General features: G+C 49.0%; 1 protein-coding gene across 5 annotated transcripts in view; it reads right to left on the bottom strand.

Annotated features, from left to right (window-relative positions):
• The window catches only part of CTIF (cap binding complex dependent translation initiation factor), a 309,605-nt gene that overhangs the window by 39,905 nt on the left and 256,338 nt on the right, over positions 1 to 13,362 (bottom strand). For 4 of the 5 annotated variants that reach the window (XM_063077260.1, XM_063077263.1, XM_063077262.1 and 1 more), the window contains one exon: positions 11,215 to 11,370. In XM_063077260.1, coding sequence (XP_062933330.1) covers positions 11,215 to 11,370 — 156 coding nt within the window. Of the gene's footprint in view, positions 1 to 7,485; positions 7,599 to 11,214; positions 11,371 to 13,362 lie in introns of those variants that run through there. The other variant, XM_063077264.1, reaches the window with a different exon arrangement.

The following is a 13,362-nucleotide window of genomic DNA, read 5'->3' as shown; positions in this document are numbered from 1 at the left end:
AGGGGGCCCCAGCCTGGCTCCCCTAGTGTTCCCAAGTTCTCAGCAGCCTGCTAGGAAACCGACCAGCAGTGGAGCTGGGGGAAGAGGGGAAGGAGGGTGTGTTTTTTTTAACCTCCAAAGATTAAAAGATCTAGACAGATGCATGTGTAAGTGTATATGTACGTCTTGTACACACAACTCCAGCAAGATACAATTCTATCCTCTACTGTGCAGTCCATGCAACAGCTTAGAAAAAAATCCACACTCCCTCATCCCAGGCCTTCAGCTCCTCCCCGTCCCTGCCGCCGCCTTCAGTGCAGCTCTGCAGAAAGCAGGGGCCTCTTGAAGTTCAGACATTAATTACTGAGTTAGAATATTTTTCAAAATTACAAGGCATGGCCCCAGGAGATAAGAGGAAGGAGGAGGGGTGCAGAGGGGGAGCGAAGTGGGGAGGGCATCCACCCAGGTCTGCGGAGGTGGGGCTGGAGGCTGGGCAGGGGTGGGGAGGCACCTCCCCAGGGTCCCCCCTCTCCTCCCACTCATGAGTAAGTCCAGCACCCCCTGCAGGCAGTGCTGAGCCCAGGACAGAGATTTATAGCTCACCCCTGGGCTAGTGCTCAAGGGGGCATCCCTGGGGAGGGCAAAGGCTGGGGAATGGGATACAGGGCCTTTCTGGTTGGTTTTGAGTAGGAAAGTTTAGAAACTTCACCTCTTACCTCCCTACCAAAGGCCTTAAATGTAGAATTCCTGCTAGAAAATGGTTATGTTTTCAATGAAGGGGAGATAGGCCAAATCATTCCCCCTCTATAATTAGGAGGATGAATGGAGCTGAGGACTCCCTGGGAGGGAACTGGAAGGATAGGGTTCACTGGGGCTGGGCAATTCAATCTAACTTTTGAAAAATGCCAAATAGTTGATGTTTATTAAGAAAAACTGTTCCCACCTCTATAAGCTTTACAAGGCTACTTAATTCTCTGGTCTGGATCTGTATATTTTAGAGAAAACACCCGAAGCTTGCACCCACACCACCATCCAAAAGAGAATTAAAGAGATGTCCTCCTGAAGCCATGTTGAGATCGGTTTGGAAATCTCTTTAGTTTTAAGACTGTTTAAAAACGCTTCTGGCTTGGAGACTGGTTTCCCTTTGGAAACCAGTGTCTGGTGGAAGCTGGTATTTTTATAACTCCAGGCTCTCTATCAGATCCTGTGTTACCATGGTTGCTAAGGGGAACACTGGCTTCAAATTTCACATTTCAGTTTGCAGAGTCTGGCTAAGGAAGTAGAACAGTTAAAGGGTGGGGGTTGGGGAGTGTGTTGGGGGGAGACTCCATTTTATCTTGAGGAGGTCAAGGATCCCGCAGGCTCAGACAGGGTTGCCTTGGTGTGTTTGTGTGTGTATGTGTTTAGGGTGCAGGGGTCTCAGCAGGTCAGTGTCACACCACTGAGTGACTTCGCTGCATGTGCCAAATGAAAGAAGGGAACGAAGGCTCTGGAGGGGACAAAACCAGTGGGGAGTTATTTCGGCAGAGGTTACAGGCATGGTTGCTTAAGCTGGGGTATTCATAGCAGCAGCTGCTGGACCTGGAGGGACACTGATGCTAAACCAGTGCCCAGGGGCTGGGTACCTGCCCTGGGGAGGCTACATTCTCAGAGGAACATTCCAGGCGGGGTCTGTGCCTAAGATTAGGGCTGGAATAAACTGTTCATGGAGAAAGGGTCTCCTGAGTTTTCAAGTTTCTTTCCAGCCTTTCACTTCCTGCCAAGTCTTTCACTTGACTGTTACAATAAGAAAAAATCTAAAGACCCCAGGAGCTGGGGAGTTGTCCTCTGCTGAGATGCCCCTGAAGCAGACCTCCTCCACTCCTCTGCCATCTGGGCTCCCGCATTCCCTCTTCCCACCCCCGCATTATTTGGAGCACTGCACTTTCCACTGTGCATTGAGTTCCCTGTGGGTGCATCTGACTAGGGGGTGCTCTAGATTTAGTTGTCTTTCTTATCTCAGCACAGGTCTAGCAAGAAATGTGTCTAGGGGACTTTTCATTTCAGTAAGGAAGTAGCATTTTTCTCATTGTTTGTTGAGTGAATAAATAAGCTTTCTTTCGAGTCTTCCATGGTGTTACTTGGTGGCTTAAAAACTACCAGAGGTTCTTGCTGTCATCCTGAGTCGGTGGGAGCCAGAGCTGGCTTATAACCCCCCCCCCACCATAAAGCCCACACTTATTTCAGCCGCCAAGCATTGGCTCAAACCCTTCTTCCTGGAGGATCATTCCCTTCCGCCAATGCCGGTCCATAGCCCACTTTCCCTTAATCCCCAGCTCCTTCTCCCTTTGCCCTAGCAGCTGCCCACTCCTCTACCCACCTCCCCCACATTCATCCAGCTCACGACCCATCATAAGTGCTCGTGGCTGCTTAATTTCTGTGGATGTGATCCCCACGTGGATTGTAAACCCTCGGGGGGGGGTCGGTCACAACTCCCTCATTCGAGTACTACCAGGAGACTTTGCAGTTCAGTAAGACGGTAGTATCATCTCAAACCAAACCACTGCTTATTGAATGAGAACAGAATTCTGAGCAAAGTGCAGTCAGGGTTATGTGACAGATGAGACCCAGCCTGCTCCCAGATACCGATGAAAGATCGAAATGATTTAAAAGCAACCAAGAAGAGGTCACAAGGCATTAATACAACCACCTGGCAAAAAATATGTCTGAGGACAGATGTTGACAACCCTGTGTGGACACTAGTTCTTAGGATGTTACAAGAAGAGCAAATCCCCACGGGCTGGGGAGGTGGGGGAAGTGAGCCCGGCCTTGAGGGTGGGCAAGAGTCGGGCAGGAGGAGGAGGAAGACTGTGCTTGAGGCAGGAGGAGTGTCTGGCACTTCTGGAAATACCACTGAGGCAATGTGTCTGGCAACAGGTTTCGTGTTTAAATGTGGAGGCCTTAGATGTCCAGTTAGGAGAATGGACCTCACTTTCTGGGGCTGCTTGGGATGCGACACTTCTCTCAGGCAATGCCTGGAACACGACGATTTACATCCTACAGCAACACACAACATGACAGGTCACCACAGGACTGTCACATGCCACTCACTTTATGTGAACATCTCTCATTTTAAGCCTGAAAACAAGCCCACAGAGTGAGTATTGTTTCCGTTATTCCCATGCTGTAGATAAGAAAATTGAGGTTCAAAAAGATGAGAGAATTAGGTTAAAGCCCTGCAGACAGTAAGTGGCACCACTGGGATTCAAACTCAGGTCCTTCTGGCTCTTGAGGCTGTGCCCCTCCCGCAATGTTTTTGGCTGGTCAATGGACACTCACTAAATGCACCTAAGATGCGGCCACTCGTGTTACCTAACGTTGGCTGCACATTGGAATCACTTGGAGAATGTACCCCTCCCGCCCACCTCCATCCCCAGGAAGTTTGATCTCATTGATTGAAGGAAGGGTCTGAGAATTTGCAGCTTTGTGAAAGCTTCCAGAGGTGCAGAGTTGAGGATCATTTCCCATGGATCCCACCAGCAAATCTCTGCTCCCCATCAGAATCTACCCCTACCCCAGGCACAGACTACTTTGGCCTCTTCAGCTGGGCAGCCGAATGCAGCCCCATCCCCTGCTCTCACTTGGGAAGACAGGAATGGTCCCCCTGAAAAGGTGCCTCTGAAGAATGTTCTACTTGACTCTCTCAGCCCTGTGAAATAGCAGAGGCTCTCCACCCACACCCACTTCATCTCAGCCTTTTCCGAGGTCAGATTTCCCCTGGAGCCAAAACAATGTGAGCAATTGAATGCACGCTCACGCAAAAAGTTAAAAAAGTGGCTCTCTCATTGTTGCACGGAGCAATTTCATTTCCTGAGGAGCCTGACTTGCTGGCCTCTGTGTTCTCCTCCCGGCCTGTGCCTGCCAGCCTCCTCCAGGAGCCCAGCCAGTTGTATCCCAGTGGGGGTGCCCCTTGAAGATACCCCTTAGAGGCACCTGCCCCCTCGCTGCCCTTTCCAGAGGAAAGGGCAGGGAGGGGAGGATGGGATTTCTGGGGCCAGGAGGGGAGGAGAGTGAGCGAGCCAACCAGAGGGAAAGGTTGGTGGGGGTCAGAAGGTGGGTGGGTGCAGAGGGATGAGAGATTCCTGGCTGAAAGCACCCCGCCTCCTTACTCCACTTCTGACCTCTGGCTATGACTGCTGGACTCCGAAGAAGGAAGGAAGATGGAACCTATGGGTAGAGATGGGCTGGGGGGACTGGTTGGAGAGAGGGAAGGTGGTATGTTCGGGGGAGAGAGAAAGGATGAGAGGAAGTGGAGAGAAACCGGTGCACAGAGATTTATTGAACATTCTCCTGCCAGAGGAATTTCCAACAAAGCTCTTAAAGTAAGGGGCCCAGAGAGAGGCATTCAGTGACGGCACAAAGGAGCCAAGCAAAACCACCACTGGGTCAGAGAGGTGATGGGGCACAGAGGTGGTGGACAGTGTTGTAGGGTCAGGAAACAAGGGTGTTGGATGAGCCAGACCCATAGCCTGGCAGGTGGGCTCTGAGAAGCTGGCTGAGAGGGGGAGATGACAACACCCCAGCAAAGGCTTCAAACAATCCTTACACCCCTCCTGTGTGGGGAACCCTTGCAGTCACAGCTGGCTGAGGAGCTGGGCAGAGCAAAGGGGTCTTTAGAGTCCTACAAAAAAGAGCTCACAGGATATCTTTCCATTTGATTTCTTTGATCAACATTTTGTCATTTTCAGTGTACAAGACTTTTACTTCCTTAGTTAAGTTTATTCCTAAGTATTTTATTCTTTTTGATGCTACTATAAATGGGACTGTTTTCCTAATTTCCTCTCAGATAGTTTGTTATTAGTGTATAGAGATGCAACCAATTTTTGCATGTTGATTTTGTATCCTGCAACTTTATTGAATTTGTTTAATTCTAACAGTTTTTTTTGTGTGAAGTCTTTGGGGTTTTCTATATACAAGATCATGTCATCCACAACAGAAACAATTTTACATCTTCCTTTCTGATTTGTAAACCTTTTATTTCTTTTTCTTTCTTTTTTCCTTCTCTTCTGTTTTCTCTCTCTCTCTCTCTCTCTCCCCCCCCGTCCCCCCTTTCCTTTTGCTGGCATCTTGATCTTGAATTATTTCTTTTTCTTGCCAAATTGCTCTAGCTATGACTTCCATTACTATGTTGAATAGAAATGGTTAGAGTGGGCATCCTTGTCTGGTTCCTGATCTTGACTGCAAAGCTTAATATTGTGAAAATGCCCCCACCACCCAAAGAAATCCTCAGATTCAATGCAATCCCTATCAAAATCCCAATGGAATTTTTTTTACAGAAATATCAAAACAATTCTAAAATTCACATGAAGCCACAAAAGACACTACATGCCCAAAGCAATCTTGAGCAAAGAAAAACAAAGGTGGGGGCATCACACTTCTTGATTTCAAAATGTATTACAAAGCTATAGTAATCAAAACAGTATGGTACTGGCATGAAAACAGACATATATAGATCAATGGAACAGAATAGAGAGCCCAGAAATAAGTGCATGCATTTATAGTTAACTGATCTTCAACAAGGTTGCCAAGAACATATAATGGAGAAAGGTCAGTCTCTTCAATAAATGGTGTTGGGAAAACTGGATATCCACATGCAAAAGAAAAATTGGACCCTTATCTCACATCATATATAAAAATCAACTCAAAATGGACTGAAGACTTAAATATAAGACCTGAAACTATAAAACTACTAGAAGAAAACATAGGGGAAAATCTTCTTGACATCAGTCTGGGCAATGAGTTTTTGTAGATGACCTCAAAAGCATAGGCAACAAAATGAAACATAGACAAGAGGGACTGAGTCAAACTCAACAGCTTCTACACAGCAAAAGAAACATTTAACAGAGTGAGAGACAACCTACAGAATGGGAGAAGATATCTGCAAACCATATCTGATAAGGGATCAATATCCAAAATATATAAGGAGATCCTACAAGTCAATAGCAAAAAACTAATAACCCAGTTAAAAAATAGGATAAGAATTTGAATAGACTTTTCTCCAAAGAAGACATACAAAATGGCCAGCAGGTATATAAAAATATGCTCAATATCACTAATCATCAGGGAAATACAAATCAAAACTACAATATCACTTCACATCTGTTAGAATGGCTGTTATCAAATAAACACAAGACAATAAGTATTGGTGAGGATGTGGAGACATTGGAACCTTTGTGCACTGTTGGCTGGAGTGCAATATGGTGCATCTGCTGTGGGAAATGGTATGGAAGTTCCTCAAAAAATCAAAAATAGAACTACCATATGACCCAGCAATCCCACTTCTGGGTATTTATCCAAAAGAGCTGAACTCAGGATCTCAAAGTGATATTAATACTCCCATTATCATTGCAGCACTATTCACAAGACAAAATATGGAAACAACCCAAATGTCCATTGGCAAATGAATGGGTTTTTAAAAATGTAGTATATACATACAATGGAATATGATTCAGCCTCAAAAAAGAAAAATCTGCAACTTGCTGCATCATGGATGAACTTTGAGGATATTACACTAAGTAAAATAAGCCAGTTACAGAAGGCCTGCACGATTCCACTCATACTGGGTACCTAAAACAGTCAAACTCATAGAAGAAAAGAATAGAATAGTGGTTGCCAGAGGCTGGGGGAGAGGGATATGGGGAGTTGCTAATCGATGGGTTAATAAATTTCAGTTACGCAAGATGAGTGCATTCTAGAGAACTGCTGTACAATACTGTGCCTACAGCTAACAACACTGTGTCGTACACTTAAAAATCAGCTAAGAGGGTGTGTCTCATGTCACCACAATAACATTTTAAAACATTTTAAAAATCAGAAAAATAAAAAACAGCTTGCTAAGCAAATATGAGCTATAAACAGGTCAGGGAGACTCACACAGCTTCGCACCTTCGGATGAGCAATAATACTCTTCAGTCACTTTGAAAACCATCTTGGCAGAAACTATTTGCTTTTAAGCAATAAAAGGGTGTATTGAAAATTATTCTTCTCTATTGCTTGAAGAAGGATCTCTGATTGGCACATGTTATTTATGACAAAAATAGAATCACTTCCACAAAGGCCTATTAGGCTCCCACCATATATATGGCAGATGCTGGGTTGTGGACTGAGAATACAGACAGAGCAGCTCCCACTCTGCTCACACGGCAATCAAGTGGGGTAGTTATGGGTGGGCACTGGGTGGTCAGATCTGGATTCTAATATTGACTCTGCCACTCGATGGCTTTGTGGCCTTGTGGCCCTGAGCAAGTTGCCTGACCTCTCTGTTCTCCTCTGGAAAATGGGTTGACAGTCTTTAGGGTGTCATCCGAGTTAAAAGAGGCGTAAGTGCTGCGCACGGTGTCTTCCATGCGGTGAGGTGCACTGTTATCATGAAATGCTACTATGAGGAACGAGAAAAGGCTGGAGTAAGGATGGAGCAGTGACAGTGACAGCACCTTCCGGTCCCTCAGGAGGGAGCTGTCTGTATGCTGGGCTGGGGTTGGGTCAGGGGAGCTTCACAGAGGACGTGACTTTAGCTGGGCCCAGGAGGAAGTCGCAGGGCCAGGAAGGCAGTGACGTAGAGATGACTCCAAGGTTTCAAGCTTGAGTAATTGAGAGAAGGGTTAATTCAAGTAGGTCAGAGTGGAGAAGGAAATGCCCAGGGGACTCGTTCTGGGACAGGATGGCTCCTGGAGAGCTGGGAGGCTTCCAGACTGATGGGGCCTGGGCATGAGTGAGCCCTGGGCCCACAGAGGAGGTAACCCCTGTAAGCACGGGGCCTGACATGGCCAGTGGGTTTGTGTTTCACTCAGGAGCAGCAAGGAAAGAGGGGCAGGGGTATCATGGTGGGGGTGGGGAGCAGAAGCAGGGGATGGAGGGGTGGCCGTGACTGTGAGGAAAGGTGACTGGTGAGTTCTGGGGTAGCTCCTGGTTGCAGGGAGGCAGGAGGGGGGTCTGGGCCCGTGTGAGGACCTGGACTGAGCAAGGGGGCTTTGTGGGGCAGCTCTGGCCACATCTTTTTGCAGGAGCCTGAGGTGTAACCCAGAATGGGTCTAGAAGGCAGCTGGAAATGCAGGCCTCTGGTGGTTGTGGGAGTTGAGAGGGTCCCAGGGCAGGGTGGGACATGGCTTCTGGGGAAAGGCCTAAGTTTTCCAGCATGGAGGGATGCAGTGGCAGTGTCTTTGGTTCTAGAAACTTCCATGAGCTGGCTCAACCTGCTTTGGGGATGCTGGTCAGTCCTGGGTCCAGGTGTATGTGTGATAAGGCAGAGGAGGCAGCAACTGACTTTAAGAGTTCAGGGTCCCCAGGGAGCTGGAAAAGGCAACAGGCTTTCCACAGGGACCAATAAGACCCCTAGGACATCCCTTTATGTCCACATCTTTTCTTAAGGCCCCATTTTAGGGAATCTGAGTTCTCTGGTTCAAAGAGCCCTAGATGAGGAGTTCAGGAGCTCCAGGCAGCTCTGGCATGGACCAGCTACATGTCCCTGGGCTGGGACTTCAGCCCATATGCCCCTTTGAGATTAGGCATGTGCTCAGCCCCTAAGCCCCATCAGCCTGTGGGACACCCAGCTCTCTGAGAGCTGCCCCAGAATGAGTCCCCTGGGCATTTCCTTACATACTCCAGAGCCCTAGTGCACTTAGCTCCCTCTCCCACCATGCCATCCTCCCTAAACTCTCGCAGATGTGGAACCCAAAGCTCAGAGCAGGTAACTCTTCCGAGACGGCACAGCTAAAACCCAGCAGAGCAGCAGCCTGGCCCTAGGGCTGATGCACTAGCTTGGTTTTCTGTTTTACAAAATGGTGAAGGCTATAGGTGGTTTATTTGCTCTTCAAGTTTATTATGAGCATGGTATGGGTCTCTGTTTGTCAAACTGTCCTGAAAAGTCAAGTGCATGAAACAAGTGCGCGTGAGGGGTGGCTCTTTGTCTCTTGTCGGCACAGACCTCCTGGCACCTTCCGGATCTTACACCAGGCAGTTTGTACAATCTCGGGCACTGGTAAAAGTGTCCCAGCAGCTGGGCAAGCACTCAACTATAGCCCAGCTTCCTGCTCAGGGGAGCAGGTGACAACACCAGGAGGTGTCCAGATCACGAAAAGTGAACGTGTTGGGGCAATTCAGGTCACTGCCCTAGAACAGTGCTGCACCCTGTCTTGAAGTGGGGTGTCAAGGGCACAGGGCAATGCAGGCAAGGATGGGAGAACCCTGGGAGGCCAGCAGGCCAGCTCCCTGCTTCCACAAGGGCCGCCTGCATGTCATCCCAAGGGAGGCAAAGGGCAAAGCTGCTGGCCCTCTTGGTAGAGCTGCACTCTGAGCTCAAGACCTTCTGAGAATGAAATAAAGTCAGGAGAGGCCGCAGTCTGAATTGTGAAACAAGTCTGAATTCAAGTGCATTTGTTAGGAATCCTGGTTTGGCTACATGGAGAGGCAGAGGCTTATGGGCTCACCAAGTGCCCCAGAGAGGCCTGCGTGCTCTGCTTTATTCTGGAAGGAGAGTGCTATTGTCCTATAAAGGGGTGCTTCCAAAACACTTACAGATATGCCCCCTCCCTTCTCTTAAAGTGCTCTATTATCGTCTTTCTCTTTGGGGAGGGGAGGGCTGTCTAAACTTTATCATCTTCCTCTTATTTATTTTTTAGTTGAAATGTATTGATTGTACATATTATGGAGTGCAGTGTTATATTTCAATACATGTATACAATGTGTAGTGATCAAATCAGTGTATTAAGGAAATTCACCACTGCAAAAATTTTTTGTTCCTTCATGATGAGAACATTTAACCTCTTCTCTTATTATTGTCTTTCTTGTAAAAACACAAAAATGTCCCTTGACAGTACACCTCCCCTTCAGCTAACAAGTGCTCTTTTCCTGCTGCCTTTCACAGAAAAACTTCTCCAAAGTCTTGTCCTTGCTCTCATCCTCACCTCCACTGACACCCCAACACGGTCTGATGTAGCTTCTGTGCTTTCTCCACTGACACTCAGGGCTCTGTGACCTTCTTGTTGCCAAACCCAGGGCACCTTTGTGTCCTGGTTCTTTGAGTCTCCAGAGGCTGTTCCTATGTACATCCTGGTACCCACGGCAGAGGGCTGCTGAGGTGGGGAGGGGATAGCACAGGGGAAGTGTGGGGCTGGCACAAGCTCCTGTTGAAGGGCCACTGTGATGGCGCTCATGCGCTCTTCTGGAGCCTTCTCTGATGCCTCACGCCCCTGGTTTGCCTCCTTACTTCCCTGGCCACTCCTCCACCTCCTCTGCTGGCTCTGCCCCTCTCCTCCAACCACCAGGTACACATTGACATTTCACATGACCTTCAGTCCCCGATCTGCGGTGTGACCTCTCCTAGATTTTTAGACTCTTCTTCTTGACCAACCTTGGGATAGCTCCCCAGGGACAGCTAACAGGTGACCCAAACATACGTGCTGCAGACTGACTCCTGGTTTTCAGCCCCACTCTACTTTCTATGTCTCTGCCAGCATTCGCCATCCCAGAAAGTGCTGCCACCAGGCTGGTATGCGGCGAGCCCTCAGTGCCCCCTCCCTTCCCTGCACCTCACATCAGCAGGTCCTGTTGGTTCTATCTCAAACATACAACTGGAATCCACACACCCCTTTCCGTCCTCACTTGCACAGCTGTGTTCTAAGCCACCCACCGGTCACCAGAGGACACCAACAGCCCCCAACTGGCTCCCAGCTTCCCTTTGCCCCCTCTCAATTCTATCCCCGAGAGTAGCCGGAGAGACCCTACAAAGTGTGTCATAGTATCTGGTAGGGCAAGCATGTGACCGAATTCTTGCTTCTCAAAAGCTTCTTGATTATTGTTATTTATTTCTTCTTCGGACAAAATTTAGAAGCAAATGTTCTTTTTAAAGTAAATAATTCGGGCCGGCCCGTGGCTCACTCGGGAGAGTGCGGTGCTGATAACACCAAGGCCACGGGTTCGGATCCTATATAGGGATGGCCGGTTGGCTCACTGGGAGAGCGTGGTGCTGACAACACCAAGTCAAGGGCTGAGATCCCCTTACCGGTCATCTTTAAAAAATAAAATAAAATAAATAGCTCAATGGTAAACCAATCCAATGCAACCATCCATGCACCGAAATGATTCTCAGTCGGCCGCCCCTCCGCGCCAGCGCTCTGGGTTGGGACTACTGAAGTCTGGGTTGATGAATGAACAGCGGCCGTGGAAGGCCCCCACGCCGGCGGAGAGGGGCGCTCTTACCTCCCTGAGGCAGGTGTAGATGGGGCAAACGAGCACGCGGAAGGGCTCGCCCGTGCTGCTGCGCATGGCGCCGAACACCTCGCACAGGAAGGTGATGAAGCCCAGCCAGCGCTCCACGTCCTGCTGCTGCAGCTCCTCGCGCACCGTGAAGTCCTTCTGTGGAGGCACAAGACACGCGTCAGCCTCGGGCGGCGGAGGGGGCCCGGGCGCCACCCCGCCATGCTGCAGCGCCTGCTGTCTAAGGGCTGGTCCTGCGCAGCAGGCAACCCCATGGCTTACGTGAGGGCGGGATGGTGACCCGTGGACTCGCTTGCAAGCAGGACCACCCTTCGGCCACAGCATCTCTTCTTCAGGTGTCCCCAGAATGAGGGCACAGTGTCCCCTCCTCTGGGAATTGTCCAGACCTACCGCAGGTCACCCTTCTTCACAGGAGGCCCCCTCAGCCTTACCTCACTAACCCCAATACTGAGGTGAGGGGAATGGGATGCAGGGAAAGATGACACCCATCCCAGAGTCGTCACCTCCCCTCTCCAACTCCCTGTGACTGAACTACTTCCCTTGGCTAATCCCCAAATCAGCCTTCCCCATCGGGGCGGGGAACTAGCACACAGCCTGCCCAGACAGGGTCAGCAACTGGCCACTGAAGCCTGTCCCACACAGCCCGGGCTCGCAAGGGGCCCAGAGTATAGAAGGAAAATTAGAGTCATTCATCCATTCATCCATTCATTCTTCCTCCTTAAAACTATTATTGCCCCACTGTGTGCCAGGCACTGTATAGGAGTTGAGATAAGACATGTTCACGCATAGATAGCTATGATGCAAGACAGAAGGTATTAAAAGCCACTAGAGGGTTCCAGTAAAGTGACTTTGGCAGCTCAGAGGCAGGAGTTGTACTCTCAGCTGGAAATCAGGGCCTTGAAAGAGACTAGGATTCTGACACGGGAATGCAGGGGTATTTCAGGTGGAGAGAATGACTACAAAGAGGTAGGCCCAGGGAGCACCGCATGTGCATTTGGGAAACAGGGAAATATAACCCAGCCTGGCTCCAGCATGGGTGGGGCAGAGAGGACAAACAGGAGATGGGGCTGGGAAAGAAGGTTGGGGCTGGAGTAGGCATGACTGAAACCATGTGATGGTCAGTAGGGGAAAGCTCTGGGGGGTGGGGGGTAGGGTCATGAATGCTGTGGTCACACCTGCGCTCTTTCAAAAGGTTAATATAGCAGAAGTGTGGAGATCAGGCAGGGGGCTACTGCAAAAGTCCAAGCACGATGAAATAAAAACCTAAACTCTCTGGCAGTTGGAAGATAATAATCTGTGGCAGGTTAAATTACGTTCAGAAACATCTCTCTCTCCCCTACCCATTGTGTTTGGGTTTGGCTATGTGTCTTGCTTTGGCCAATAGAACGAGGCAGAAGTGATAGAGTGCCAGTTCTGACCTGAGGCCTTAAGTACTTATGCTTACTATTAACATTTCTTCCATTGTCATGAGAAGACCATTTCTGGGTTGGCTCAGTGGTCCCAGGGGAGCTGAGAGACACATGGAGCAGCGCCTCACCCAAGCGTAGATCAGTGACCCCCAACCAATCTGCACATACATAATCTAAATACATGCTTAATGCTGAGTGCCACTGAGATTTTTGTCGTTGCTTGTTAGGCAGCAATAGCTGACTGATACAGGATTGATAGAAGAGACATCATCAAGGTAAATAGTACTCGCAAAGTGGTGGGCTGTAAGGGATGATGTAAAGGGAAGACTCCAAGATGAAACCAAGATTCTGGGTCTGGGTGACTGTGCCACCGTTAGAAATAGATCATGTGAGAACAGCTTGTACAATGTGACCCAGGCCACTTCCACAGTGCAGAATGCCTCCTCACTGCTGATTTCGGCTGAGCGTTCTCCTTGATGTGAGAGCCTCAGCATCTCCAGGGAGGGAAGGCCCTTGGAGATGACTTGGTTAAGGTCTGTCCCTGTGTGTGATGAAGGTGCTATGTAGAGGGGCAGGTAGGGTCTTGGCCTCCTCTGCTGGCCAGTCAGGGGCTGGCTCAGAAGAAAAGCCCCTCCACTTCCAGCTTTTGATGAGGCTAGGCAAGAGCTTATAACCATCAAAGTTTCATCAAAAAAAAAAAAAAAAAAAAAAAAAGAAAGAA

Source organism: Cynocephalus volans, chromosome 13 (genome assembly GCF_027409185.1).
Source record: "Cynocephalus volans isolate mCynVol1 chromosome 13, mCynVol1.pri, whole genome shotgun sequence".
NCBI lineage: Eukaryota > Metazoa > Chordata > Mammalia > Dermoptera > Cynocephalidae > Cynocephalus > Cynocephalus volans.
This window is presented reverse-complemented; position numbering and strand designations above follow the sequence as displayed.